Here is a 27,236-nt window from a genome sequence, read left to right as displayed (position 1 = left end):
CTTCCACTCTACACATCGGGAAAAACTGAAACATGGTCCGCGTGGGTTTCCGTCTTTTTGCTGCAATTCTTATTTTTATTTTTACTTTTATTTTTATTCTCTTTCATTTTTTTTTCTGACTTGGGGGTTTTCTGACAAGTCGCACGCACTTGTTGACATTCCGCCTTTCTTATCTGTCGCCTGGCCTGGGGTCGGTCCTTTGTGTCGGTTTCAACCCCGTTCAAGTCTCACCTCTCGTTATTGATTTCTCCTCTTACTTTCTTTTCCCGACCGGCTCTGTCTTTTCACTCGTTCGCTCACTTTTCGGTCTCAGCCTGGGCAGTAATCACAATTAAACCACTCGCTTCGGAATTGTTGATTCCCTCGACAGACTGCCGATCGCTGGTCCAATCCACGCGGTCTCCTCAATTTACACCATCCGACCCACCATCAACTCCACACGAACCGGTGGACTCAGCACACTCGTTTTCTGCCATTGATCGTTGGTTTCTGCTTTGCCTCTGGTGGGAATCGCTTGGGATTCACCCCCCCCTCCCGCCAATTGCGCTTGCGCTTACGCACTGGGGCTGCCGGGCAGCTTCTGGACTCCTCACCCTAGTCGATCGTTCTTATATCGCCCTCCCCCCGTCCGCCCGCCCTGATGTCAGGAAGGCCTGGCATTACGGAGAAGCGGTTGTCCGCCAAACGCTTCCACCAGCTTCGCGACATGGCCCCCGACAATATGCTGAACCCTAATGATGTTACAATCGATATCCCGCTGCACTCGGTCTCCAGTCGCGGTCAAACAGGCGCTCGCAAGTCGAGCGTCAACGGACCCGATTCCCCAGGCCCTTACCAACCACCGGTCGATAACAGCGAAGAGAAGCAGGGACTCGTCGCACCAAACCCCGGTCTGCGCAGGCGAATCGACGAGTCCACTGGCCGTTCTATCGATGATCCCGAAGATGGTACCGTCACTCGTGTCGGCCGCTTCTACCAGGCGGTCCTCAACTACTCAATCGCTACCCGCTACCTGATCTACGTGATACCGCTCGCCTTGTTACTCGCCGTTCCGATTATTGTAGGAGCCACGGCCGCGCAGGACGCGACCATCGGCGGAGTGACTCTTCCCTGGTTCTTCTTCTGGTTTGAAATTGTCTGGATCAGTTTGTGGGCATGCAAGCTCGCAGCTCGGATCATCCCCTACGTCTTCCAAACATTGTGTGGATTTGTTAGCTCTGGAACCCGCAAGTATGCTCTTATCTTGCGAAAGCTCGAATTTCCCATCGCCACGGTCCTCTGGTGTGTGGTTTGCTTGGTGACATTTTTGCCAGTAAGAGACGCTCCTTTCGACAACTGGGCCTTACACAAGCTGACTGAGCCTTCGTCCAGGTCATGACGCAAAATCCCCACCAGAAGAAGATCAACGACACCTCGACCAAGTCATGGGAGAAGTCGATCAAGAACATCCTTTTCGCTCTTTTCGTCTGCAGTTTGATCTTCCTTGGCGAGAAGGCACTCGTGCATTTGATCTCCATCAGCTACCATCGGAAGCAGTTCGATGCCCGCATTAAAGAAGGGAAGCGGAATGTCTACCTTATCGGTCTCTTGTATGATGCGTCCCGTCAGATGTTTCCCATGCACTGCAAGGAATTCCGAGAGGAGGACGCCGCCATTGCGGACTTCCTGCTACTAAACCCCGCGAGCAAGACACGCATACCGACCAGCGGCTCAGCTCCTCTCCGTCTCATTCGCGGAGTTGGTCAGAACGTTCAGAAAATTGGCCATAATGTGCAGAGAATCGGTGGCAAGGTCAAGGGTGCCTTTGGTGATGTCGCCCAAGAACTTACTGGCAAGCAAGTTTTCAACAACACCTCCACGCGCTCGATCGTGACAGGGGCATTGGAGCACCGCAGAACCTCGGAAGCCCTCGCGCGCAGAATCTGGATGTCATTCGTGGTCGAGGGTCGGGATGCCTTGTATTTCGAAGATATTTGTGAGGTGCTCGGCACGGGGTTGGAAGTGGAGGCGGATGAATGCATGAAAATGCTCGACCGCGACGGTAACGGCGATATCAGCTTGGATGAGATGATCCTGGCGGTTGGAGAAGTCCAGCGCAACAAGAAGGCTCTGAACCACAGTTTGCATGACATTGACCAGGCCACCCGAGTCTTGGACAATCTCTTGATGACCGTGGCATTCATCGTGGGCGTTCTGGTCTTTGTCTCGTTCGTGACGACTGGATTTGGCACGGTCATTGCAGCAGGTGCCACTTCTTTGCTCTCCCTCTCTTTCGTCTTCTCCACTACGGCCCAGGAGGTGCTGGGCTCGTGTATCTTCCTCTTCGTCAAGCACCCCTTCGACGTGGGTGACCGTGTGGAAATTAGTGACAAGCCCTTCTTCGTCGAGCGCATCTCCCTCCTCTTCACCGTGTTTCGCAACGTCAACGACCACCGTATCACGCAGATTCCCAACTCGGTTCTTAACGCCTTGTGGGTCGACAACTTCACCCGTGCCAACGCCATGCACGAGGTCCTGAAGGTTCCCATCGATTTTGACACGACGTTCCAGAACATCCAGCGCCTCCGCGAGGAGTTGGAGGGATTCGTGCGCGACAAGGACAACTCACGTGACTTCCAGCCCGACATCACCATCGATGTGAGCGGCGTCGGTGACATGGATAAGTTGGAGTTGAGCGTGTATATCCGGCACAAGTCCAACTGGTCGAACGAAGCAGTCCGCGCGACACGTCGCTCGAAGTTCATGTGTGCATTGATCGCCGCGGTACGCCGGGTGCCTATCCGCAAGCCAGGATCCGGTGGTGGCGACGATGAGGAGAAGCCCGAGGACAAGCTGGAGGACACCCCTGAAATCATTGTCGAGGATGTGGTCAAGCGCGCCAGACGCGACTCCGCCTCGTCCGCCGAGCCTGTTCGACGCCTTCCCCCGGATTCCAGCTTCGCCACCACCGAGTCGCGCTCTACCGGCTTTGACATGGGCCAGTCGCCGGGCTCCATCCAACGTCGTGGAGTTGGCGCATCTATCAGCTCCTACAGCGAGGGACTCAGTGCCGAGCACGCCGACCGCCCCTACCCGAGCTCCCGTGATGGCCAGGAAGTCGACACGTATCAAACCCCAGCCGGGTCGCCGGGCCAGGAGCGCACGCGGAGCGTCAACTACGGCTCAATGACGCGTGAGCAGTCGACGGGCCGGCGCAAGGAGGGCACCGCTAACATCATCTCGACCGCTACGGGTGGTGTGCCGGTCCTGTCTGAGCCAGTGCCTCCTCGGCGGCAACAAGAGCAACAACAACAACAGCAGCAGCAGCAGCCCGTGCGGTTAGTCTCTGAGCAGAATCAGCAAGCCCAGACCCAACAAGCCGGTGCAGCAGCAGCAGCTGTGAACGGGGCTTCGGTCGCACGCCAGCCGGAATATTACAGCTACCAGGGCCAGTACTACAATCCCGCCGAGGAGTCGTACGACCCCAACCAACCCTTTGAGCTCCCGTCGATGGCGGAGCCGTCGGCTGATGGTCAACGCGAGTACTCGTCACACACACTGGCTTCGTCGCGGACGGCCTATTCAGGCGAGTCGGCAGAGGAGCACCAGCCTCGGGCATACCCCCCGCGGCGGAACCCGTATGAGAGCCAGTAAGAATGAAGAAATAAGAACAACCAAACAAAAGAGATACCAAAAGACGCAAGCAAACTAGAATAAAGTGTGATCACGAGTGACGATCCAATTCGATTCCACCATCGGGGAAAGGGAATGGCGTGAATTCTGTATTATTATCAAAGATCTATTCCCCAAGAAGCAAAAGACTGACTTTAGCTGATATGTTATGTGGATTTGCCAAGAACCGATGTAGTTTACGCAGGTAGATAGTATGATAATACCATCTGAAGAGATATTGTAACCTTCACCCGATTTCTTCTTTTAGCTCCCCATCCGTGAGTCTATTGTACAGTCCATAATACATACAGCCCCCCAAACTCCGAGAACACGAGAAGAGGAGACACCTTTCAGTGCCGAAAACAAGGAACAACGAACCTATTTCGTCTCCTTCCAAGGGTACGAGACCTCATCGTCCTTGCGGACCCAGATCTTGGACTTGCGCTTGTTGACCACGTGCTCGACGAAGGCCTCGCGGGTGTACTGGGCCTTGTACTTGCGGATCCACCGGGGATCCCAGAGCTCGCTGGCGATGCCCAGATCCTTGCAGCAGCGCACCAGGGCGTTGGAGCGGCACCCCTCCGTGGCCGTGGGGATTCCGTCCGGCGAGAAGTAATCCTGTTCGCCGCGGGCGACGGAAACGAGACTTGTCATCGAGCAATCATCAGCATCCGCGTCGGCATTCACCTCCACTCAATCCACGACTCCAAGGGGGAGGAAAGAACAACTCACCGCCCATGACACACCAACGCATACTCCCGCGTCACCATCTTGGGGGTCACGATGCTCTCGCTCCGCGGCACGAGCCCCCACCCGCCCGGTCCGAACGCCCGGTTCAGGATCCGGCGGTATTTGATCTCCGGCAGGTACAGGATCCCGTCCGGCTTGATCTCCACTTCCTCAGGGTCGGTCGGGGCCAGGAGGATGTCGGCGGCTTCTTTGGGGAAGGGCTCCGCGGACAGGCCGTGGAAGGAGCGCGTCCAGTCGATTCGGTCTTCCGTTGACTGGTGCGGCGAGTCGGTGGGGGTGGGGAGCGGGGAGGGCGGCTGGTCGTGTAGCCCCGAGGTTGTTAGGTTGGGGGTGATTTTTTGGGGCGGGTTTGGGGGGGTTTGTTGGGGGGCATTTGGGGAGGTGGTGGTGGTGTTGTTCTCGGGTGGGGAGGAGGACTTTGTGCTGCTGCTGCTGCTGCTGCTGCTGTTGTTGTTGTTGAAGGTAGAATTGTTGGGTCTCGTGCGTGCTGCTGATGGTTGGGTTGCTTGGTGGTGGCGGGTTGTGGTGAAGGTGCGCGCGATGTTGAAGGTGGTGGGTGTGGGGAGACGCGTTAGGGATGTGGGTTTTGTGGGCGCCGTCATGCGCAGAGTACGCGCGAGGGTTGGGAGGGACATTGCGGGTGATGAGAGGGGATTTGGGATTTGGAGTAGAGAGATGAGTGAGTGCGGAGGTGAAGAAGCTGAGCTGCGGAAAGGCAATCTCGGGACATAGTCACGTGATGATAATGTGGTGTGGAGTGGGAATACGCTGGATTTGTGCTGAGGAAAGCTGAAGGAGTTGCGATTTGGCTATAGATCACTTTAATTGGAAGACTTTAGAATACACTGCGGGAATCGTCGTCGGCCAAGCCATCCCTAGCTCTAAGCATCCTGCGTCTGCGTGCGCTGGTCGTTGCCCTGCTGTTTCCAGCATTCGCGGAAGGCTTCCATCTAAGGTCGAGTTAGCGGCCACACATCGAGAATTCGATTGTTGGGAGCGAGGGTTTGAGGTCGCGTAGGGTGAGTGATGGTCAAGATAATGTTGGACAGGATCTCAAAGAGCTCATCTAGGCTCCGCCCAATGTGAGGGTATATGGCCTCCGCAGCCGGACTCAACGCACCTCCTTCTGGCAACTGCGCCAGTCCTTCTTCTGATAGACGCAATCGTTCAAGGTCATCTGCTCGTCTGTATCATGACTTAGTAAATCCTTGTTGATAGAGTGCCAGGTCAATGGCTGTGGGTGACTCTTCTTGACTCACCCGCACAGCCGGTTCTGTTGATCCGCTTCTCCCTGTCGGATTCGCCGTCAGTCCGAGTCAACTCTCTCTCCCTCTCTCACTCTCTCTCTTCTTCTCCTTCTCCTCCTTCTTCACAACTCACCACTCGTCTGGCTCATCGTCGTCCTCTGCCGCGTTCTCAACCGGGGGATTCTGTCTCTCTTCCTTGTTCGTCATTGTTTGTTCTGTAGCTGTCCTTCGACCGGAGAGTTGCAGTTGCGAAGAGAAACTTCCGAGACCCGAAAGTTGCACGGCTGAACCGTTCCTCCGCCATGGCGACGACAACCCCCAACCTGACCGGGAAAAAGGTCAACGTTCTTGTCTACTCCGGTACGTGTCTTCTTCGCTCGCTTCATATGTCTACAAAAACTAATGGCTTCCTCTCCTAGGAAATGGCACCACCGTTGAGTCCGTTCGCCACTGCCTTTACTCCCTCCGCCGCCTACTAGCCCCTCACTACGCCGTTATCCCCGTCACCGCCGACATGCTCCTCCACGAACCCTGGACCCTGACATGTGCATGTCTCGTCTTCCCCGGCGGTGCCGATATGGGCTACTGTCGTGCTCTCAACGGTGCCGGAAACCGTCGCATCGAACAATTCGTCAAGCGTGGGGGCGCCTACTTCGGTTTCTGTGCGGGGGGTTACTACGGCTGCCGCCGGTGTGAGTTCGAGGTCGGCGATAAAACCCTGCAGGTGATCGGCGAGCGCGAGCTGGCCTTTTTTCCCGGCACCTGTCGCGGGGGTGCCTTCCCCGGATTTGTCTATCACAGTGAGGCCGGCGCCCGCGCCGCCGAGGTGAAGGTGGCCAAGGACGCTCTGCGGGCGGGCGTGGTTCCGGAGCAGTTCCGGTGCTACTACAATGGTGGGGGTGTGTTCGTTGATGCAGCGCAGTATGCCGATCGAGGTGTCGAGGTGCTGGCCAGCTATACCGAGAAGGTCAATGTTGACCCCGGTGAGGGTGGCGCCGCGGCCGTGGTCTACTGTCGCGTGGGTGAAGGTGCCGCCATCCTCACAAGTCCCCATCCAGAGTTAGTAGCGCCGAATCATGTTCTTTCAACGGATGGTTAGATTGGGTCATGAAACTAACACTGCCTTTTCTTCTACGTAGGTTTGCAGCGGTCAACCTGGATAAGAAGAACGGAGGTGCGGAGTATGCGAAAGTCGTCGATGCTCTGGCGGCCGATGATACCGGTCGCACCGACTTTTTGAAAGCCTGCCTACTTAAGCTGGGTCTGCAAGTGAGCCAAACGACGACGACGGTGCCTTCGCTCTCCTCGCTGCACCTGTCAGCTCAGGAGCCTACGGATACGGCCAACCTTGTGGCCTTGTGGGATGAGCATATCACCAAGGATGGTGATAAGGAAGTTCTTAAGGATGAGAATGATACATTCCGCATCGAGCGCCCCGGAACTTGGAACCTGGGTGAGTTGGAGGCCTCGCTTCCCGCCTTGTCGGAGACGCCGACGGCGACCCCGACGGAAGGTATTGTGGATTACAACGCGATCGTCAAGCGACTGGTGATACATGACGATGTGCCATCCTCCAAGCTGACACCCTACTTCAACCACCATGCTTTTTATTCGCACCTGCGCCAGTACCAGGGACAATCCCGAGAGGGTGCCTTTGAATTCGGCTCCAACCTGGTATACGGGGAAGTAGTCACCAGTACGAATACGATTTTGGAAAAGTAAGTTTGAGTTTGAGATCGACCCTGTGACAGCTCACATGACTGACCGGTCAGAAACCCGAAATTGTTGCGCACACTGCCCACCGGCTTCACCGCTACGGCCACCACCCAGGTCGCTGGGCGGGGTCGGGGCTCCAATGTTTGGGTCTCGCCTGCAGGGGCTTTGATTTTCTCGACGGTGTTGCGACACCCGATGGAGAAGATTCAATCGGCCCCAGTGGTGTTCATTCAATACTTGGCCGCGATGGCCGTGGTGCAGGGTATCAAGCGGTACGACGAAGGCTACGACGCCATGCCGGTCAAGATGAAGTGGCCCAACGACGTGTGTATGTACCCATCTCTCCTATCGGGTTTTTGTTATTGTCATCATTGCTGATAACCTGCAGATGCGCTTGACCCGGAGCACCCCGAGAAACAACAATACTCGAAGATTTGCGGAATCCTGGTAAATTCTCACTATTGCGCCAACGAGTACATCTCGGTGGTAGGCATTGGGGTCAACGCGACCAACGCATCCCCCACCACGTCGCTGACGGCATTGGCGAAACGATTCTTGGGCCCGAAAGCGGCCCCCATCACGCTGGAGAAGCTGCTGGCACGGATTCTGACGACATTTGAGGAATTGTACGGACGGTTTCTGCGGACGGGCTTCGATCGAGAGTTCGAGGATCAGTACTATGCGGACTGGCTGCACATGCACCAAGTTGTCACCCTGGAGGAGGCCGGAGGAGCGCGGGCTCGCATCCAGGGCATCACTCGAGATTATGGACTGTTGTTGGCGCAGGAGCTGGGCTGGGATGACCGACCGACGGGTCGCGTGTGGCAGCTACAGAGCGACAGCAACAGCTTCGATTTCTTCCGGGGGTTAGTGCGGCGAAAGGTTTAGTTGTGGTAGCTGTGATTGTGGTGTTGACGATATGATGACGCGTGATGATGATGTTGACGACACGGTTCCATAGAGCGTGTGGTAGTTACAGTAGATACTATTTACATTAGACAGTACATACGCACTGACAACATTTGACACTCACCAAGTATACACAGTACATTTACTTTTTATAGGTAATGTCCGAGATTCATAACATTCTCGGTCTTCACCGAGTGGCGAGGCCCCAACAATCGCTTCAACTGGATCTCTCCTGAATCCAGTTCCAAAAAGTGCGATACCGATCGACGGAATGAGCCGTGGATGAGTTCGCCCAAGCAGGCAACGTCTCCGTCATCGCAGTCAAAGAGCATAATCTCCGAAGTTGGATTGGCCGGCTTCCCGACGGAGAACTAGTCCGGAAAGAGAAAGGGTTTTGTGCCTCAGGGCTGAGGTTTGAATACTGTGGTGAGTCAGCAGGGCTCTCCACTGCAGGCTCACCCTTTCCTTTCCTGTTCCTCGATCAGCAGCTAATCGTCAACATCATCGTGTATCATGTGGCTTCCACCTCCTTGCATCATTTCCTCACGTCGCTTCTTCCCAATCCTTGCTGCGCATGACTCCAAGATCTTCTTCTTAATCAGCACGAGTGCATCAGTAACGTCAGCAACAGCAATACAAGCAGCATAGGGAGTAGTCTAATCTCCGCTGTCCAGAGACAAGACTCGCTCGATGTCTGATTCCGGCGGAGCAATGTGGAGCACTGCAAACAGCCACCAACGGAGCCACCCCGTTCTTTGGCCCGCTCAGAATGGCTGACACGTCTGCATCACTGCATTTCATCTTTTTGTCAAGCCCTCAATGGTCAGACTTGGGCCCCCATCAGCAGATACAATAGATGAGCGACTACTGCTTACAGCCTCTGCTCCGGCCGTTTGTTTTAGCTCTGCGCCCACCCGCCGATCCGCCGACGCCACATGAGCCTAGGACTTCGCCGTCGGCTTGAGACGGGTGGGAGCCCCCTCGTTCGTGCGCATTATATCATGCCAGTCCTGCCTTGTACACTCTGAAGTTGCACATCCTGTTCCTCGGGCCTACCATCGACCCCACTCCATCTGCACGACTAATCATCTAAATCTTGTAACCCTACTTGTGATGTCCGCAAGTCTCGACCGACTTGTCGCCTAGGCCTCGGTTCATTCTTTCTTTCTGGCATTCACCCCGCGTGCCAGCCCCCCGATCGCGGGCAAGACGTATCTTTTTATGGACCCTCGCACCAATTGACATTCGATATATATCAGCATCATCTCCCATGCTGGACTGATTCCTCTGCTCGCCAATTTTTCCCACGCCTCCCTCCGTTTGCAATAACCCCATCGGTGACTGACTGACCACCGATCGCCCATTATGTCTGTCGTCCTTACGATAACGGCTGTCGCCGCCATTCTTTATGTCCTCTGGACACTACTACTTCGCTGGCAACATGCCCAGAACGCTCGCCGCTGGAATTGTGGTTCCATCCCACATTACCCTGGAGACTGGCTCGGAACCAATACTCTCAAGGAAGCCCTTCGCTATGACAAGGACCGCAACCTGCCTTATTTGTCGCGTCACCGTATCGAGAAAATGTCTGCCAGCCAGAACCGCTACACCACCACTTTCCAGTTCCGCCAGCTGGGACAAGATATTATCTTGACATGTGAACCCAAGAATGTCCAGGCCGTCCTTGCTCACCAATTCAAGGATTTTGAGCTTGGCACTCCCCGCCGCAACGCTTTTCACTCGCTCTTGGGCAATGGAATCGTATGTCCACTGACTTCACCGAACGTTTCTATTTGAGACTAATGTAGACCCACCATTGTTTAGTTCACTGCCGATGGCGAATATTGGACCCGCTCCCGCGGACTTCTGCGGCCCCAGTTCACCCGCGACCAGATCAGTGATCTGGATCTGGAGGAGCGGCACGTACAGCAGGCTATGCGCCTCATGCCCGTGGATGCTACTGGCTGGACCGAACCCACCGATATCCAGACTATCTTTTTCCGGTTGACCCTCGACTCGGCTACGGAGTTTCTCTTCGGTGAAAGCGTTGAGAGCCAGGCTGCTGCTCTTCGTAGTGGCAGCAAGACTCAGGATGACTTTGCTACTCAGTTCGATCGCGGCCAATGGTATGCGGCACAGCGCGCCCGTTTCGAGAAGATCTACTGGATCGTCAACAACAAGGAGAGCCGCGAAGTTGAGAACTATGTTCACGCCTACGTCGATCGCTTCGTGGATGCTGCTCTCAACATGGATGCCGAGAAGAAGCCTTCTCACTACGTCTTCCTCCATGCCCTTGTCGAGATGACCCGGGATCCCGTCGAACTACGTTCTCAGCTGCTCAACATCCTCCTCGCCGGACGTGACACCACTGCTTCCCTCCTCAGCTGGTGCGTGCTTCTTCTTGCTCGTCACCCCGAGCAGTACGCCCGCCTCCGCGCCGCCGTCGTCGAAGAGTTCGGCTCCTACGCTTCCCCCAAGGAAATCACCTTTGCCGGCCTCAAGGGCTGCAAGCCCCTCCAGAACGTCCTCAACGAAACCCTCCGCCTCTACTCAATCGTCCCTGGTAACCGTCGTATCGCCGTCAAGAACACCACCATCCCCACCGGCGGTGGTCCCAACGGCACAGATCCCGTGTATGTCAAGAAGGGCCAGGCCGTGTTCTACAGCACCTTTGTGATGCACCGCCGGCCTGATCTCTGGGGCGCTGATGCGGATGAGTTCCGTCCGGAGCGCTGGGAATCCCGCAAGCCCGGCTGGGAATACCTTCCCTTCAACGGTGGCCCCCGCATCTGCATTGGCCAGCAGTTCGCCTTGACGGAAGCCGGCTACGTGATGGTGCGCTTGCTGCAACGGTTCGACAAGCTGGAGGGCGTTGGCAAGACGGCCGAGGGCGAGATTGCCATGGCGGTGAGCCTGACCAATGCTCCCGGGGACAACGTGACGGTCCGGTTGCACGAGGGGAACTAAGTGTATGAAATGAGGTAGTTGTATTGGGGTTTCTTTGTGAGATTAGCGATTTTCTTAACGATCTGGTTCTATCAAAATACATAGACTTTCTTCTTGTGATATTAGCACGAACCTTAATAGACTCCCGAGTCCCGTGTAACCCTAGATCTAGTCTCCACTCTCCAGTGGCCATGTAGCACTTGGTTTCGGGTATTGACAGTGGATGGGAGCTCTTTGCAGGCTGCGGGATGATCCAGTGTTGCACATTGCAATTACACCAGGCCTACAAACGGGCCGAGGCGCATGAACGTGTGTACAAGGTCTCGGAGACCTGCAGAGGAATCCGCTGCACGGTGCGCAGATTGCCGTTGCGGGCTCAGCCGCTGGATATAGTGCTTCCACGGTGTAGAGGTGCCAGTGATATGTCCACTTTGCTGCTTTCATCGAAAGGGATGCAATCGGCACTCGGCCTTGAGGCCGTTAGCGGAAATTATGCCTTGTAGCCTAGGTACCTGGTACTTTGTCCAGCATGTGACTGGTAGTCCAGGACTGGGTACTAGGTACAGTATATGGGCGGTGAGTGGGCAGCCATAGTCACACTGGATGAAAAGAAAAAGAAGATGGAATGGATCTTCTGTAAGTAGACATGTAGCTGTACATACCACTCGAGCCACGCGCACAGTAACCAATCGGGAATGTGTATAGTATAACTTATTACTGCCTATGGATAATAGTCCTCCCAAGCAACAGGTCGCCAAAAAGAGGCAGCCCCTTCACCGCCCACTATACCCCACCCCCACCCCCCGCCCCACGAGAAAAAAAGGTAATGCCGGCAGAAAAACGAAATCCGACGGCCCAATGCCGCCATCGCGGGATTTTCCGTTCTGCCACACCCACACCCTCAACTTTTTCTGGTTGCACAACCTTTCGAGTTCCATACCTTTTCTAAACCTCTCCAAACAGACCTAAAGAGCCAAACAAAAATGCCCATCCTCACCACATTTCCCCTACCCGCCTCCCCGGCCGCCCTTCAAATCCCCGAGGGGTCCTCCTCCGCCGCCCCGTTCTTCCTGGCGTTCGTGACCTCGCCCGACCCGGCCACAGGACAGTCATGGTGCCCGGACGTGCGCGCCGCGTGGCCGGTCCTCGACGCCGCCTTCTCCGCCGCCGAGGCCCCGCGCCTGGCTGTTGTGGAGGTTGGGCAGAAGCCCGAGTATGTTGTTCCCCCTTGCGTGTAATTTCTTTTTTTACTTGGACAGTGGGGTGGGTGTTGTGCCAGACACATTTCCCCTTGTCTGTTGTTTAATGTATTTTGTTTGCTGGGTGGTGGTGGTGCAAGACGGCTAACGCGATGTGCTATTCACTCGCATTTTCTCACGGGTAGATGGAAGGATCTGGAGAATGTCTACCGCACGACGTGGAAGGTCCCGTGCATCCCGACGGTGATTCGGTATGAGGTTGTAGAGGGGAGGACGGTCGAGACGGGCCGGTTGGCGGAGGGGGAGATTCTGGAGAAGGGGCGGTTGGAGGGGTTGATGAGCGGGAATTGAGGGGTGGAGACTGTTTTTTATGAGGTTATGAGGGAGGGAGGGAGGGAGGGGGGCTTGGGGAAGGGGTTTGAGGGATTGGGATTTGTTTTTTTATGTTATGCGATGAGGTGTGCTGATATGAGGGAAGAATGATACTCATGTTTTTATGGCACTTTCGGGTGGAGGTAGGATACTAGGTAGGGAGCTTGCAGAGCTGCGGCTGAGGTGGGTTGGTGGAAGGTGGTTTCTTGTCGTGGTGGTCCGTGGAGGAGGTGGGAAGGTGAAGCTTGGATTGTGGTGCAGGAAGCTTGAGTGGACTTTCTTTCCCCCTCTGTTTTGTTCAGTCTTGTTTTTTTCATGCTCATCTCTTTTCAACTATATGACTTCTACAAGCTCTCTGCAGTGTGGAACTTGGAGGAGGTGGATTCCTGGATCAGCGGTTCTGAATAGGTTCCTTACCAACAATATAGACTTGCAGCGGATCATAGGAAATGGTGGTAAATGCAAGGGGGGTGGCCGTCGCAAATGAAGTACCTGATCTTGAGCTCTAGTCTGACCACCGTGGGCTCAAGTGGTTTGTTATAGGTTGTAGGGAGTCAGGTAGTGAGTATAGAATTTGCCTACAAAGATGGTAGATATGATTCGATGCAGCCACATCTTGAAGAGTAAGACACATTTGATTTGACGGCAATCCTGTGAGCAGATGCAGTGGTGAAATCCATGAGAAGGGAGCACAATGTACGCGGCTTACTGCTTGTCTGACCATCTGCAACCTAGCCCGACGTCATGCCATTCAAACAGAGTCAGTCTGAGATCGTACAGATGTAGGTGTAGGTGAAAGGCCTTTTACAGTTTGGGGAAGTCATGCAACCCTCTCGTTGGCAGTAGTTTATTCCTTGTGACAGCGGATCTCCAGGCGTTGCCTCAATCTCCAAAGGCTCTCGGAGCTTGAGCATGACCCTGCTGCAATTCGGGTTGATTGTAGCGTGTATCTGAGAACCCATGCTCCCGGCGATGAATCTGACGCAGCTTATGCATGCTGATACTGTGCCAAAGACCTCTTCGAACAACTGAGAACCCGTGACTGAGCAGATCGCCGAGACATCTTCTGTCAGTCTCCCACATCCCAAATGTCTCCATGTTAGCCACTGTCAATACCCCATCATTTCCCAGGTTGAGCCATAGATCGCGGGGTCCGACAAAAGCAAACATCTGGAACGGCGCCCTCCCGTCACACCTTTTCAGCGCAAGGATGAGCCTCTTCACTCACCCTATGGGATGCTGACTCTGCATATACGAAGGGAGAGTCTCTCGGAGATTTGATTGATGTGATGCATGAAAACGAGGGATGTCGATTTGCCAGAGAAACTAAAACCAAAGATTGTGGTAGTGGGACCTGACTACGGAGAATTAGGGCTGCTGCCCCCCTTGTCCTGGGGATATAAATGTGATGTGCAACGTCTGCATGGTAGATTCTAATGCCATTATAGGATATTGGGGTTGTTGTTACGTTGAAGGATATGTAGGCTGAGGCATTACATGCATGTTCTGGGGATGCTTTACGTGGTTTGTGTAAGAGATACCTGATGTCGATGCCACTGGGTAGCCTTTGCGATGTGAGGGATTCGTTTGGCTAATTATGAGATCGAATATAAAAGGTATGATGTCGATCACGATGTTCTTGCGGAAGGATCTCACCCCCAAGAGCGTTTCTTCTCACACCATCGCAGTAACCCGAAGAACACCTCTCAAATCCATCAAACATGGAGAACCAATCTACAATGACCGAGCAAGCCGACCAATGTATGCTGGCGACGGAGGCAGGCGAAGTGCGCTCATCCACACCGATGGCCGTTGAATCAGAGGACACCGAGGCCGAGGAGTTCCTCCTGGATGATGAAACGGAGGCGGCCGAGGTGCGCGCGGGCATGGCTCCCTTGCCTCACTCAACCAAGACTATGGATGCAACCCTACCCGAAGAACTAGACTAACTAGGCTGTTGCTTGTGTCTAGGCTTCGTCGTGGCAATCACCGAAGAGAAAACCAAACCCGACGAACCCCGCACAATCGTCGCCACGCAGCTTCCAAACGTCTACTCATTGCCCGATGATGTGGAGGTGAGCGCGGAGGCGTATCCCAAGATCCACTGGTCGTACGGACCTGTCAAGGTGAGCATTCAGTTGCAACAGTCACGTATCTTGATCTCTGCCGATGGCAAAAGCGCAGGAAACGAGGTGTGGAAAAAAGAATTCTAACAGCAAGGTGCAGGTGCTCGGGTACGTGAATCCCAAGAAGTTCGCGATCCGGGTCCAAGTGTCCGTCTTCGGGGCCAAGCTGTTGAATCTCACCGGGGATCTGCGACGTGGGATCTGCGCCAAGATCAATATCAAGTTTGCAAAAGGGTCGATCTGTTTCTTCCTCAAGAATGGAAAAGGTGAGCCTCCTATCTGGTGGTTGTGCTGCCACCGTTGAAGCTCCTGGCTGATGGGATTCTGTGTGTATAGAGGTGTGGGTCAAGTTGGACCTGAAGGCTACAGTTGGTGGGCACTATAAGAAGGAGGCGAAGCTGTTGACTCTTTGATTGAGATTCTTGATGAGTTATTTCGGTCCGTGGTCTGAGGCTTCTTGTTTGGAGTGGGAAGCAGGCATTGCGTCAGCTCTAGGGCTTGCGTGTGATGATTATGGATTGTTGTTGGATGACATAGTTACCGTTGCGAAATTGATGGAAGAAGACTGAGATATGTCTTGTTTGATTGGGATAGGTTACTACCAACTTGCACAAACAATCAAACTTGCTAAGTTCAGAGGAACAACTATTTACCCTAAATCTTGTTCTTAAAACTCTTTCGCATATCTGGGGATGGGGGCCGATTTAGGGCTACAGTGGCACGGACGTGGTTTGAGCTGAGGATGCGCCACGAACCCTCGGGGTGTCCAGCCGCAGCTGAAAAAGAAGACTTCAAGAGGATGACTGCCAATCAACCCACAAAGAACAGTTCAGCTGAAGTGCAAAGGGGTCATCAGCCACTGACACGGAGAACAAAAGACGGTCATTTCAGCCGAGCAGGAAATTTGTAGCGACGGACGGGCAACACGTGAATGTACTGTACATCAATGATAAACCCAGCCGATTCCCCTACTACTTGGTCTCCTGAAGGGAGGAGAAAGTGAATAGCTCTTTTAGAGATCTCTAATGATTAGTTAATCTTCACCATTCAAAGAAAGAGCGAGCAAAATGCACCGCCCCCTCACCCCAAACCCCAAACCCCAACCCGCGCGGAAGCGCCTCATCATCTGCTGCGACGGCACCTGGCAATCCGCCGTCGACGGCCAAGAGAGCATCCCGTCAAACGTGACCCGGCTCTGTCGCGCCATCGACAGCGTGGGGATCGACCCCGTGGACCACCAGCCCTGGCAGCAGATCGTCTGGTACGACTCCGGGGTTGGCACCAACACCACGGCGGCGGGTCCGCTCCGCAACTTCGTCGAGGGCGCCCTGGGAAAAGGGCTGGAGGGCAACATCGTCGAGGCCTACCATTTCTGCGCCCTGAACTGGAACCCGGGCGACCAGATCCTGTGCTTTGGGTTCTCGCGCGGGGCTTACACGGCGCGCGCCATCGCCGGCTTGATTTCGGATATCGGCATCTGCCCGCCGCATCAAATCGCCAATTTCCCGGCGCTGTGGAAGGTGTATAAGAAGACGCCGGCGGGGGAGCGGTTCTATGGCAGTGATGCGTATCATGAATTTTTCAGGGGGCGGCAACCATCCTTTGTCGGAGAAGAGGGGGAGGAGGATAGAGAGGAGGATGAGGGTTCTTGGGAGTCGGCCGCAGAATGGGCATCGACACCGGAATCACGGCAGGTGCAAGTAGTTGGGGTCTTCGATACCGTCGGCAATTTGGGCTTCCCCGAGCTGTTCGGCCATGAGCTCCCCGCGTGGCTGACCTGGACTGATAAGCCTGAATGGCATAATGTCGGTCTTTCGCCTAGTAAGCAATTCCCTCCAGCTATCATTGACTCCGAGTGAGACGATACTGAACTCAAGCCCCAGATATCAAGAACGCATTCCAAGCGCTGGCGCTGGACGAGCATCGACGACTGTTCCGCCCAGCCATGTTCTTCGTCCCGACGCCGAAAACTATCACGGAGAGCCGATCGCGAGAAATCAAGCGCCAGGCACGGGACGCCACCCGTCAGTGGCTAAAACTCGTAAGAAGCGGCACCGCCAGCATCGAGGAGCTACACGCAGCCCAGAAACGACGCAACGCGACTGCACGCGAGCTATTGAAGTGTGAGGACAGCCAGAAGGAGCCGTCCCAGCTGACGCAGGTCTGGTTCCCCGGGTTCCACATCCACATCGGGGGCGGATCCAGCCAGACCCTCAAGAACAAGGGCAACATGGAAGAGATGTCCCACATCGTCTTCGCGTGGATGCTGGACCAGATCCAGGGGTACGTCTCCCTCGACCGCGAGCTCCTCCAGCTCGAGGAAAAGACCCGGGAGGATCGTCTGCGGCGGATCAACGAGGCGCTGGAGGCGTACCAGAAGAAAGAGCGTCGCTGGAAGTCCGAATCTTGGGCCCAGTGGCTGTGGCGCACGGGGCGGGGTCTGGTTGCCGCCGTGCAACACCCACTCACCCCGTCGGGCGATGCTCCCCCGGCCTATCGCCAGATCCGTCAGTATGGCTGGGCCACCGCCGACTTACCTGACAGTTTCGACTTCACCTACCGCCTCAACGGGTCGCTGGCGCGCAGGCCGCGTCGCTATGTTCGGAATGCGCGCACGAATGAGATCCTCGGACATACTTGCGAGTACATTCATCCAACGGTGGGGTTTCGGCTGAAGCACGTGCCGGGGTATCGTCCGGCTGGCCTGCATGAGGGCCAGTATGCTCGTCTGCTGAGGGCTGACGGCCAGGGCTACGAGTATCGCTTTAGATACCCGGGTGAGAAGGATGAGGAGGTCTTGCCCGAGTGGGAGATGGCAAGAGATGAGCTCTCCTGGGAGCGGTGGGTTGTGAAGGGAAAGGAGGCGTTGGCGTATGTGGACAGCCTACTCTACTGACTTTGGTTAACCAGACCCGAACGAGTGGATGAACCTACTGGTACGAGTGATCACATCTTCTTGGGCGTCCGTGTTGAGCGGCTTGCTTTTATAGGTGTCTATTCGGGTGTTCAACACGAGTATATATCAACGTGCTGAGTACCCCGGGAAGATATCAAAAGGGAGAAGAATCACATTATAAATGGTACTAGCCCCAACCTCACCAAATCCAACCCTCATTCGTCCCACAGAAATTGCTATAATCGCAACCGCCACATATAAGTCTGGCCCTTCTCTTCTCCCCACCCTTCGTATTTTGTTGGAACATAGCACCGATTCATAAATAATGAGTATATATTTTAAAATGCGGTACAAACACTCACATACGACCACAGGGTGTGGAAAATAGGGCTTCCCGTCCGCTCAGCCGTACTCAAGCCACACGCCGGAAGGTTAGTAGTTGGGTGGGTGACCACCAGCGAATCCCTTCTGTTGTATGTTTTTGTTTCTCTTCCTTTTTCTACTTTCCATTTGTAACACCGTTTGCCCATGTTTCAAGCTGCCTCATTGCTTAATCTTCAATGAATGTTGGTCACAGAGCAACGCCAAGAGTGCCTTGCATATAAGAGCAGTATTGGAATCAGGATCTAGCTATACATGGCGTCTTTCTACTTAATCCGCTCGCATGACTTGGTGTCAGAACCTTTACTAATTTAATCCGCCTTTGCTTACAACTCAATGTCGAGAATACATTCCCCGACCCCGCGATGCTACTATCACTTTCTTCACGGGGCTTTATAACACCGACCTGTTTGGCGGAGACAATCCCTGTCGCCGGGCAAAAGACCTCTCCCCCCTCAGATAAAACAGGATGCAAGGGTATTAGGTACCAAGTGCGCGGCAGCAGAATATCTGCTTTGATTGAGGTCGAGATTCGAGTTGGCAAAGCTGGGATCTGCGGTGGATGGATTAGTGGTGGAGTCGATGGTTGCCGGCTCCGCAGTCGCCAAGTCTAACTGGAGGGGCCAGGCACGAAGATGCTGTGTTATCGAGGTTCCACCTAAGGTGGGATCCGGAAGTGGACCGGTGAGATCTACCTCAGTCGAGGGTGATCCACTGCCCGGTCATTAGGTTCTGACAATTAACTAGACTGCGGTTTCTGAGGATCTCTTCTGGGCTAGGGCTGCATGTATGGGTGGCCCCCACTGATTCCGTCCCGACCTTTCTTGAAGCGCTGGTCATTGCAGAGCTTGGATATGTGGCCACCACGGTAGCTATCGAGTTTTCAATCCTGCTATCGTACCGAAGGGTCTTTCAGATTCCCTATGTTATGCACGCTACAGCGAGAGTGGCCGTGGTTGTCTCCGCCTGGGCGCTCGCTAGTGTATGTCATAATCCTTTCATCGACTTGCGTGCTGATCAGCTAATCTTTTTTTCTTTTTTCTCGGGCCGCCAGGTTCTGATTGTCTGCCTCCAGTGCATCCCCTTGCAGGGTTACTGGGATAAATTTGTCCCCGCCAAATGTTGGGTCAATAGCCACCGGGATTATTATCTGGGCAAGTCTATCCCAGACACGGTCACAGATCTGTGTATGTTGGCTATTCCGCCAAAACCGATCTGGCAACTGCACACCAACCGAATACAGAAGGTCACGGTCATGCTTACATTGACTTGCATCGTGGGTGGACTGGACGTTGTTATTCCAGAGTGGTTACCGAATTTGATGAGGGGTTCTGGGGGAGAGGGGAAGGGGGGCGTTAAGCGCTGACTGCATCGCTAGTGTTACCGTCATCTCCATAATTCGGCCTGTGTGCCTGCTGAGCGTCGATCTGAGCTCGGAGGACATTACCTGGAACTTTGTACCGTACCTGATCTGGACGTGTGTCGAGTTGAACGTTGGCACAGTTGCTGGTAAGTCTACTGCCTCCATACATACCTTTCCCCCCCTCGCTCCTACGCTGTCTAAGCTCGGAGGATGATGTTCACAACCACCAGCGTGCCTCCCCTGCCTGCGACCCTTGTACACATATCTCCGAACCCAGATGGGGTTGCCGAGCGCTTTGTCCAGTTTCCAGGCGGGCAAGAGCAGATCGTGGCCCAGCAGCCGGTCGAAATCCGTCGGCAAGGGTCGATGACGACTGTTTACGGAGGAGGATGAACACTACGGGGACGGGGTGCCGATTCAAGCGGGGATTAATGTCCAACAAGACTATTTGGTGCAGACCAAGACCGCGTCCCACAATGGTGACGTGGAACCATCGTGCTAAGGAGTTTGGGGCGCGGTGTCGGGATAAGCACTAGCTAGAAGACTAGTCGGGTGTCGATCGGCAACCCTTTGTTACGGAGTGCCTGCCCGAGATTGGGGGCTGCTGCGAATGTATCGAGTCTACCCAGTTAATGTATTGCATGTGGTTATTTCTTTTTAAAAAGGGAAAGACTCCTTCACTTCTCTCCGACTGCCAAAATCCAAGGTTCTCAGAGCAACAGTAAATGGTATGACCATGATGACCCCTTTCCCCACCACCTATTTCTTGCGACGCGATCGATCCGAAGCAGTTCGGTAGGCCTACACCCACTCATCATATCTATTCTCTTTCCCCGCTATTTTCCTCTGCTAATTCCCACCAAACTTTTCAGCCTCGACGCCCAACACCTCCTGTGGCAGCTGCACACGAAATATCTCCTGCACCCAGAGATTCCCCGCAAAGATGGAATGGTGATAGCCGATATTGGAGCCGGAACGGGGTAAAGGGACCTTTCTTCGTCTTCCCCAAAGCCCAACCTCCTCAAAACTAAACAAAATCCAGAATCTGGGCCCTTGAACTTGCTCCCAACCTTCCCCCAGACGCTCGCATCGTCGCCTCCGACATTGCCGACACGCACTTCCCGGCCAAGGAGTATTGGCCCGCGAATGTGCGCTTCGAGCTGCTCGACTCGCTCAGCCCGACGATCCCGGAAGCCCTAATCGGCCAGTTCGACGTGGTGCATCTGCGCATGTGGGCCTTCATCATCCGCGACAACGATCCGAGTGCGTTGATCCGGCATGCTTCGAGATTGCTGAGTATGTTCATGTCACTTTGGATTCAGGCGAACAAGAAAAAGAAAAACAAGAAAGAAAATCATGCAGGAAAACAAAAACATCCAGAAGGAAGCAAAGAAGCTAACACGAAACGGCGAACAGAACCAGGTGGCTATCTCCAATGGGAAGACGCTCGATTCGGCAGTATCGTGCAGCGTGGTCTCCCGGCTCAGCGATTCCGGGAACTGATGAACCGGCAGACGGTGGTGACCGGGCATGATTTCCGGTGAGATTCTCTTCCGTTAAGTTTCATTAGATTGCTTCTCCGCCCTTATCTCGGCTCTCTGCATTGTCCCGGAAAACTATTTTCAAGAGATATTAGTTATCAAGACTGATATGGGAACCTTCTAGATGGCTCGATAACCTCGCCCACCACATCAAAACCACTGTCTTAGACGACAAGGCCGAGACATTGGAGGTGGTCGAGTGCCGGCAGCAAACCTCCTGGGCGACTCCACAGCTCATTCCCCTCGCCACGGATACCTTCATGTTGGCATTGGAGAATAGCAGTGCTGTGTTGGATAAGCTGCGGGCGGTGGCGCCCTCGGTGCCAAGTCAGGAGGAGTGGTTGGCCGGGCTGGCGGCGTTGCATGAGGATGTCATGCGGAAACAGCCCAGAGATGAAGAAGAAGAGAGAGGGGAGTTTCATTGGCTTCCGGTTTGTCTGTTGGGGCGCAAGATGCGGCACTGATCTCTAGGAGGTCATTACATTGTTTGTGGAGTGGCATCAAGAAGTGAGTATGAGTTCTGTGTGGGAGGCACAAGGCCAATTGAGCTCGAAAAAAGTTAGGAGGACGTCGACGGCATTGCATTATCGCGCGACGCGAGAAATGCGGCGCGAGAGGGCTGAGTACTACGACCACCTAGGACAAAGAGGTCTCTAGAGACAGGGGTCCAAGACTTTGGTTTGTGATTATCAATTGGTCTGAGAGTTATTATACTTATTCGACTCATCTACCAAAGTAAAGCTAGAGGCGGCTTTGACGCAGTATGTAAGAGTACAAAGAAGATATCAATTAAAGTCCCAAGAAAGGCTCGAAGGCAACCTACCTCCACAGACATAAGACAAAAGATTGTAAGAACCCAATGCGTCAAAGGTGTGGTTCGACATGCTAGTGCGCTTTGCCAATCTCTACTGCACATATCCAGATACCTCACAAATCACCCCCCGCAGTAGCACCTCCACCTTCATACTCAATCATCTTCTGAAGCGCCAACCGGGCCAGCTCCTGAGCATGTACGCCAACCCATACCTCATTTGCGGCGAATGCAAATTGATCCTTCCACTGCTGCCACCGCTGCATACTCCACATCTCCGGCCGTTCGACAATCTTCTCCCTCTTCTGACACTGTTGATAGACATACTGCCCCACTTCAGCACGAAGCAGCCACTGCACACCCGCAATGATCCAACCAGCAAGCCATCGGAACCCCTGATCCTGGCCAAACCCTTGACCCTCGGGATCATTTAGATCAGGGTACCAGGGGTGCAAAGGAAGGATGCCCTCCAACGAAGAGAGCCACCCGCAATCGATCAGATCCAGTGCCGTCATGCGCGCGATGGCAGACTGGAAGTTCCGCAGCCGGAGGTCTATCTCAGTAGGGGGCAGTCGCGTAGCCGCATAAAGGCGGTATAAGTAGGCTGAGAGACGGAGGTTAGCCAGGGGTTCTCACTTCAATCTCTAGCCAGGCAGAAAGATAGGGAATCGATCGGAGGGGGAACAGAAAAGAAGGAATACCCTGTGCTTCGTAATGAGCCACCATCTGCAGGAGTAACCAATGCCCCCCAATCGGCCACACTTCTAGAGTCGTGTACATGTTCTGCTCGACTTGATCGTCCGAGGGTGATGCTACCGAAGGTGATGCTATAGTGACAATCTCATGTCTTGGTAGATCACGCAGCGCCTCCAGAAAGGCGATCAGGCGGTCTTGGCCGACATGGCCGGGCGGGAAGGCCGAGCCTAGTCGGAAAACCCAGTGCATGAACATTTCGATATGTCCTCCGGGATTCGGACAGTGGATTCCCAGCTCTCTCTCATTGCTGTCAGCGGGTAATGGTAATTGGCCACGGATCTCGTCGGGCAGGTCTTCGGGCGAAAAATGATATGCCCGGTGCAGTTTGTATAACCGCTCCGAGTCGTGCGTGATGAAGGTGTCTATTTCTATTGCAGCCTGTTTGGGTGTGACTTCACCCTCAACAATTGCGACCAGTTTGTTCTTATAAAAGAGGTCTTCTTCATCATCGTGGTGCTCGAATATGTTGAAGTCAAGGACAGTGTCGAAACCGGGGTTCTCCGTGCTTTTTAATGCAGACATTGAGAGGGTGAAGTTGTCGCTTTGGCTTTGTCGAGAAGTATGAAATGGGGAAAAAGTAGATTGAGGATCCGAATTGAAGAGCCGCTGGAAGTGGGGTGATGGGGGTCATTGTCTGGTTGTGGCGTGGCTTCGACATGGTAAGCACTAGTGAATGACTTACAGCTTGCTTGGTGGTAGGGCTATCCTTCCCGGTCGGGTTCGTCAGCGGCCAAGCCCAATGAACAGGCCTAGGCGTGCACAGGCTTATAAGAAGCACGCTTCTATCCAACAATATCTTCAGATGAGTCAGAGCAAATGACAATGAGGTTGTCTAAATTCCCTAAGGAGGATCATTCGAGCTTTGCGTGGGATAACGCCCCCAAGCTTGGGGTCTTTTGCCCCAGATCGCCCCTGGCAGTCTCTGATCATTCTGCCCCCGTACAAGCATCAGAAATTACCTCAGCTTTTCAAGCAGACGAACTCTCCAATAGAAGCGCAGAAGTGTCTTACATGAAAGTCTAGTCTGTCTGATATATATGCCAAAACAGTTCCAGTAGGATATAATCTCTTCTCACGAAGCTAATTCCGGAACGCATAACAATCAGTCTGTGTTTTTATTGGCGAACTGAGCTGCTTGTGTTGGCAGTGCTAATGTAGGTACCAGAGACATCATGTCTCGCTTACTAGTTGCATTCGAGAAGGCAAGCATTGAGGGGTACAGTATAATCTCGCTCTGATGATGGTCAGTAGCTTTCTGCTACGGAGACAATGAGCTATAAAGCCGGCAGGATTCTTTCTGTGAACGACCTTCTGCCCTACACAACCGGACATGTCAACAGCCTTTCTTAATCATTCACTCCTTTACTACACCGATCTGTTTGTATGCACATTCACTCCTTTGCCTAAAATGCAAATCAAGAACATACTCGCGCTTTGTTTTCTTGCCGCCCCGGCACTGTCAGCTCACACCAGAGAGTATGGTGAGAATGGCTTTGTGGGAATCAAGAGGAACAACAAATGACGGGTCGATGCTAGAGAATACGAGGAAAGCACCGATGTCTTCAACATCTTGGGGGCACGTAGCGTAAATCCTGATGAAACTGTCCAGTACCCTGATTTCTTTCTTTACCTTCTCAGCTTCACACACCCCTCCGCAATGGCTGACGTGGAATTATGTTTATGATGGGGCACTATCACCTGCACTCCCAAGACCAACAAGAGTACGGTCAAAAGCTTCAAGATAGCCACCTCCACCGCCGAGGCTCAAGCCAAGTCCGGGGGCTTCAGTACGACCATCAAGAGCGGCTACCCGCACCAGTACCAGAACTTCAACGCCCTGACCTGGGGCGTCCAGGAGTGTGACGACCAGCCGAAGAACAGTGACAGCAAGCTGCTGGAGTACCCGGTCTACTGGACCGGAGCCTCGAGAAAGGCGTGGTCCAAAGCCATGGGGACCAATTGAGAGACCCCGATGCGAGTCGTGTACATGGAAGGGGGCAACGAGAAATTGATCTACTGCGGTGTGATGATACATGAGACAGTGAAATCGAGCCTCTCGGGCACGGATGGGTTTGTTGTGTGTTCGTGAGGGGGGTTCCCCCTCCCTGGGCTCTCCTCATCCTTGAAATTTGGGGTTGCTCTCTCGTTTTCTCTCTCTCCCCTGTTATAATACTTTTGTGTTTATGGTAGAAGAGTATTGCGTAAAGAAATTTCTAGAAGATAAAACTTGTGATATCCGGTGGTTGGTAGTATGAGGTCCACATGCTGTGGTTTGGAGTCAATCACCCATAATTGAGCTAGTCTCATTTTCCTGACCCCCAAAGAAGGAGCAATCTAGGTATGACTTCGGGACCTTTTAGCCTTTCGAGAAAAGTCCAACACCCATTATATATTGCAGCGACTTAAACAGAGCACGTACTTGAAAGAGAAAAGATACATAATGTAGAACCAGGGTGGAACAATGAAGGAAGATAGAATATATGTTGTGTCCTTCATGAATTATGAACAACATAGCACTGAAACACGAATAATAACTGACAAATGCACAGAGATTCCATTAGCATGGCCCTGTTGTTCTTATGGGAGGCTTACAAAATCACAAATTCATCATATAATCAACCATAACGCGAGTTAGAATGTTCGATAAGAATCGGAGATTAGCACGGATATCGGGTTTAACTGCGCTGGTAGCCACTAGCTCCCATACCTCCGCGCAGCCGACGCCCCGCAGAACCAGATTTGCCACTTGCTGTTCATTGGCCCTGTCATACACCTGCATGATGCTTAACTGAAAAAAGAAATAACCTTCTTCCTTAGGGCTCTTCCATGGATGGTGCATAGAACAGCCCTTTTTAGGTCGTGGTTGCAATATAACGCCGCTCGGCCAGGGTTGCATAAATACCCGCAGATGGCGCTGTCCATGAGTGTCGGCCCTCATGTTCAGACGCACACTCCCGAAACTGCGAAACTTGCCAGGACTTCTTGAATCAAACTACTTCACTTTCCCGAAAATGACCAAGACTCTCCCATTCGGCGACCAGCAGGTTCCAGTTCCCGGCTTCGGCGCCATGGGCCTCAACCACGGCATGGGAACAGATCTCGATGCCTCCCAGTCCGAGGCCGTTCTTCTGAAGGCTATCGAGCTCGGATGCACCTTCTGGGATACTGCGGTAAGTTTAGGGTGTGAAGAACTTCCAGGTTGTGTCTAATCACGGTGCACGGGGCAGGTTGCCTACAAGGCCGGTGAGAACGAGAAGCTGCTTGGGGACTTCATCAAGAAGCATAACGTTCGCGATAAGCTCTTTGGTGAGTCAAATCAAGTTTTCCTCTGTATTTCTTGATGCATCACAGTCTCACATCATAGTGTGGTGTAGTCGCCTCGAAATGTGGCTTCGAAGTCTTCGGACCTGAGCGCAAAGTCACCAACTCGGCCGCTCACATCAAGGAATACATTGAGGGCACCATCGAGAGACTGGGCTTCACACCGGATCTCTACTATCTTCACCGGATCGATCCCAGTACGTAGCAGACAACTACCCGACCGTGGAACCGTGCTGTTGGAATGTATGCTGACCGAGCCTTTGCCGTGGAAAGACACCCCTCTCGAGGAGTCCATCGGCGCCCTCGATGAACTCCGCCGGAGTGGCAAGACCAAGTACATCGGCCTGTCGGAATGCTCTGCTGCAACCTTGCGCAAGGCCCACGCCAGTTCGTCTACCCGCACTTAGCTGGATACCTTGATATCCCGGCGCTAATATTCTCGCTAGTCGCCAAGATCGATGCAGTGCAAGCCGAGTACTCTGCGTTTGAGACGGTGCACGAGACCAGTGGCCTGATCGACACGGCCAAGGAACTGGGGGTAGCCTTTGTGGCCTTCAGCCCGCTGGGACACGGCTGGCTCGTGGACGACTTCGACTACAAGTCTCCCGATGACTTTGCCGCGGATGATTTCCGACGCACCGGTACGCCCTCCCACACTGACTGCAAGTTCGCGAACAGAGACTGACTTCCTGAGGATAAAATCCAGTCCCGAAGTTCCAGGGCGAGAACTTCTACAAGAACAAAGCCATCGTCGATGAGATCAAGAAGCTGGCAACTCGGAAGGGCTGCTCGGTCGCGCAGATCGCGCTGGCGTGGGTGGCTGCGCAGGGGCTCATCACCATTCCGGGTACAACCAAACCCTCGCGTTTGGAGGAGAACTGGGGATCGCGCAATGTGGAATTGACACCTGCGGAGCTCTCCGAGATGAGAAGGCTGGTGGAAAACACCAAGCCGACTGGAGAGCGGTTCAACGAGCTTTTTGGATCGTTGTGCGGCCATTAAAGCTCAAGCACATCTGGCTGACGGCAGGTTGTTTCGTCTGGGGCTGGCCTGGCTGGAATTGTGTCCTGGAATTGAGCCTGAAACTTTTGGTCAATGATTTAGATAAGATGCTTTGGAGATATAACCTTGTGTTAGGAGCACAGCTACTGCGTAGGATGAATCTATTATTCTCATAAAGCTGACTTGCATGTCGTAGCGCATCTGCACAAGGAATTCAACAAATGTCTGGCTACCGCAGTAAATATGGCT

The 27,236-nt window shown here is 53.7% G+C and overlaps 12 protein-coding genes across 12 annotated transcripts; 9 read left to right on the top strand and 3 right to left on the bottom strand.

Annotated features, from left to right (window-relative positions):
- Positions 1-640: 640 nt before the first annotated feature.
- On the top strand, positions 641-3,633 carry BO72DRAFT_492135 (serine/threonine protein kinase; the record flags this gene model as incomplete). Its single annotated transcript, XM_040948261.1, has 2 exons — positions 641-1,312; positions 1,372-3,633. 2 exons carry the CDS (start codon positions 641-643, stop codon positions 3,631-3,633), a joined length of 2,934 nt encoding a protein of 977 aa, XP_040805919.1.
- A 115-nt stretch (positions 3,634-3,748) lies between these two features.
- Positions 3,749-5,170, bottom strand: BO72DRAFT_444383 (putative mitochondrial genome maintenance protein Mgm101). Its single transcript, XM_040943794.1, has 2 exons — positions 4,384-5,170; positions 3,749-4,297 (listed from the first exon to the last, which is right to left on the bottom strand). The coding sequence occupies exons 1-2, from the start codon at positions 5,034-5,036 to the stop codon at positions 4,030-4,032; spliced, it is 921 nt and encodes a 306-aa protein (XP_040805918.1). The 5' UTR covers positions 5,037-5,170; the 3' UTR covers positions 3,749-4,029.
- A 29-nt stretch (positions 5,171-5,199) lies between these two features.
- On the bottom strand, positions 5,200-6,008 carry BO72DRAFT_444382 (uncharacterized protein). Its single transcript, XM_040943793.1, has 4 exons — positions 5,782-6,008; positions 5,661-5,692; positions 5,522-5,586; positions 5,200-5,351 (listed from the first exon to the last, which is right to left on the bottom strand). The coding sequence occupies exons 1-4, from the start codon at positions 5,853-5,855 to the stop codon at positions 5,283-5,285; spliced, it is 240 nt and encodes a 79-aa protein (XP_040805917.1). The 5' UTR covers positions 5,856-6,008; the 3' UTR covers positions 5,200-5,282.
- Positions 5,781-8,438, top strand: BO72DRAFT_444380 (biotin--[acetyl-CoA-carboxylase] ligase BPL1). The gene is made up of 5 exons (XM_040943792.1): positions 5,781-6,008; positions 6,068-6,707; positions 6,788-7,366; positions 7,421-7,692; positions 7,753-8,438. Exons 1-5 carry the CDS (start codon positions 5,951-5,953, stop codon positions 8,250-8,252), a joined length of 2,049 nt encoding a protein of 682 aa, XP_040805916.1. The 5' UTR covers positions 5,781-5,950; the 3' UTR covers positions 8,253-8,438.
- Positions 8,439-9,638: 1,200 nt separating this feature from the next.
- Positions 9,639-11,240, top strand: BO72DRAFT_492131 (cytochrome P450; the record flags this gene model as incomplete). The annotated part of the gene is made up of 2 exons (XM_040948260.1): positions 9,639-10,034; positions 10,098-11,240. The coding sequence occupies 2 exons, from the start codon at positions 9,639-9,641 to the stop codon at positions 11,238-11,240; spliced, it is 1,539 nt and encodes a 512-aa protein (XP_040805915.1).
- Positions 11,241-12,111: 871 nt separating this feature from the next.
- Positions 12,112-12,798, top strand: BO72DRAFT_444377 (uncharacterized protein). The gene is made up of 2 exons (XM_040943791.1): positions 12,112-12,432; positions 12,604-12,798. The coding sequence occupies exons 1-2, from the start codon at positions 12,203-12,205 to the stop codon at positions 12,767-12,769; spliced, it is 396 nt and encodes a 131-aa protein (XP_040805914.1). The 5' UTR covers positions 12,112-12,202; the 3' UTR covers positions 12,770-12,798.
- A 1,713-nt stretch (positions 12,799-14,511) lies between these two features.
- BO72DRAFT_455220 (uncharacterized protein) lies at positions 14,512-15,329 on the top strand (the record flags this gene model as incomplete). Its single annotated transcript, XM_040946223.1, has 4 exons — positions 14,512-14,551; positions 14,762-14,916; positions 15,017-15,182; positions 15,253-15,329. 4 exons carry the CDS (start codon positions 14,512-14,514, stop codon positions 15,327-15,329), a joined length of 438 nt encoding a protein of 145 aa, XP_040805913.1.
- Positions 15,330-15,983: 654 nt separating this feature from the next.
- Positions 15,984-17,812, top strand: BO72DRAFT_420737 (T6SS phospholipase effector Tle1-like catalytic domain-containing protein; the record flags this gene model as incomplete). The annotated part of the gene is made up of 3 exons (XM_040942732.1): positions 15,984-16,476; positions 16,582-16,737; positions 16,800-17,812. 3 exons carry the CDS (start codon positions 15,984-15,986, stop codon positions 17,810-17,812), a joined length of 1,662 nt encoding a protein of 553 aa, XP_040805912.1.
- A 2,483-nt stretch (positions 17,813-20,295) lies between these two features.
- Positions 20,296-21,561, top strand: BO72DRAFT_492127 (class I SAM-dependent methyltransferase; the record flags this gene model as incomplete). The annotated part of the gene is made up of 5 exons (XM_040948258.1): positions 20,296-20,351; positions 20,429-20,536; positions 20,599-20,852; positions 20,973-21,096; positions 21,222-21,561. The coding sequence occupies 5 exons, from the start codon at positions 20,296-20,298 to the stop codon at positions 21,559-21,561; spliced, it is 882 nt and encodes a 293-aa protein (XP_040805911.1).
- Positions 21,562-21,794: 233 nt separating this feature from the next.
- BO72DRAFT_444375 (uncharacterized protein) lies at positions 21,795-23,234 on the bottom strand. The gene is made up of 2 exons (XM_040943790.1): positions 22,610-23,234; positions 21,795-22,512 (listed from the first exon to the last, which is right to left on the bottom strand). Exons 1-2 carry the CDS (start codon positions 23,184-23,186, stop codon positions 22,025-22,027), a joined length of 1,065 nt encoding a protein of 354 aa, XP_040805910.1. The 5' UTR covers positions 23,187-23,234; the 3' UTR covers positions 21,795-22,024.
- A 1,087-nt stretch (positions 23,235-24,321) lies between these two features.
- BO72DRAFT_492125 (uncharacterized protein) lies at positions 24,322-24,627 on the top strand (the record flags this gene model as incomplete). Its single annotated transcript, XM_040948257.1, has 2 exons — positions 24,322-24,330; positions 24,385-24,627. The coding sequence occupies 2 exons, from the start codon at positions 24,322-24,324 to the stop codon at positions 24,625-24,627; spliced, it is 252 nt and encodes an 83-aa protein (XP_040805909.1).
- Positions 24,628-25,675: 1,048 nt separating this feature from the next.
- Positions 25,676-26,987, top strand: BO72DRAFT_492124 (putative aldo-keto reductase (AKR13); the record flags this gene model as incomplete). Its single annotated transcript, XM_040948256.1, has 6 exons — positions 25,676-25,834; positions 25,892-25,970; positions 26,039-26,182; positions 26,259-26,372; positions 26,432-26,626; positions 26,692-26,987. 6 exons carry the CDS (start codon positions 25,676-25,678, stop codon positions 26,985-26,987), a joined length of 987 nt encoding a protein of 328 aa, XP_040805908.1.
- Between the last annotated feature and the right edge of the window lie 249 nt (positions 26,988-27,236).

The sequence above is a fragment of the Aspergillus fijiensis genome, assembly GCF_003184825.1.
Source record: "Aspergillus fijiensis CBS 313.89 unplaced genomic scaffold BO72scaffold_4, whole genome shotgun sequence".
Lineage (NCBI taxonomy): Eukaryota > Fungi > Ascomycota > Eurotiomycetes > Eurotiales > Aspergillaceae > Aspergillus > Aspergillus fijiensis.
This window is presented reverse-complemented; position numbering and strand designations above follow the sequence as displayed.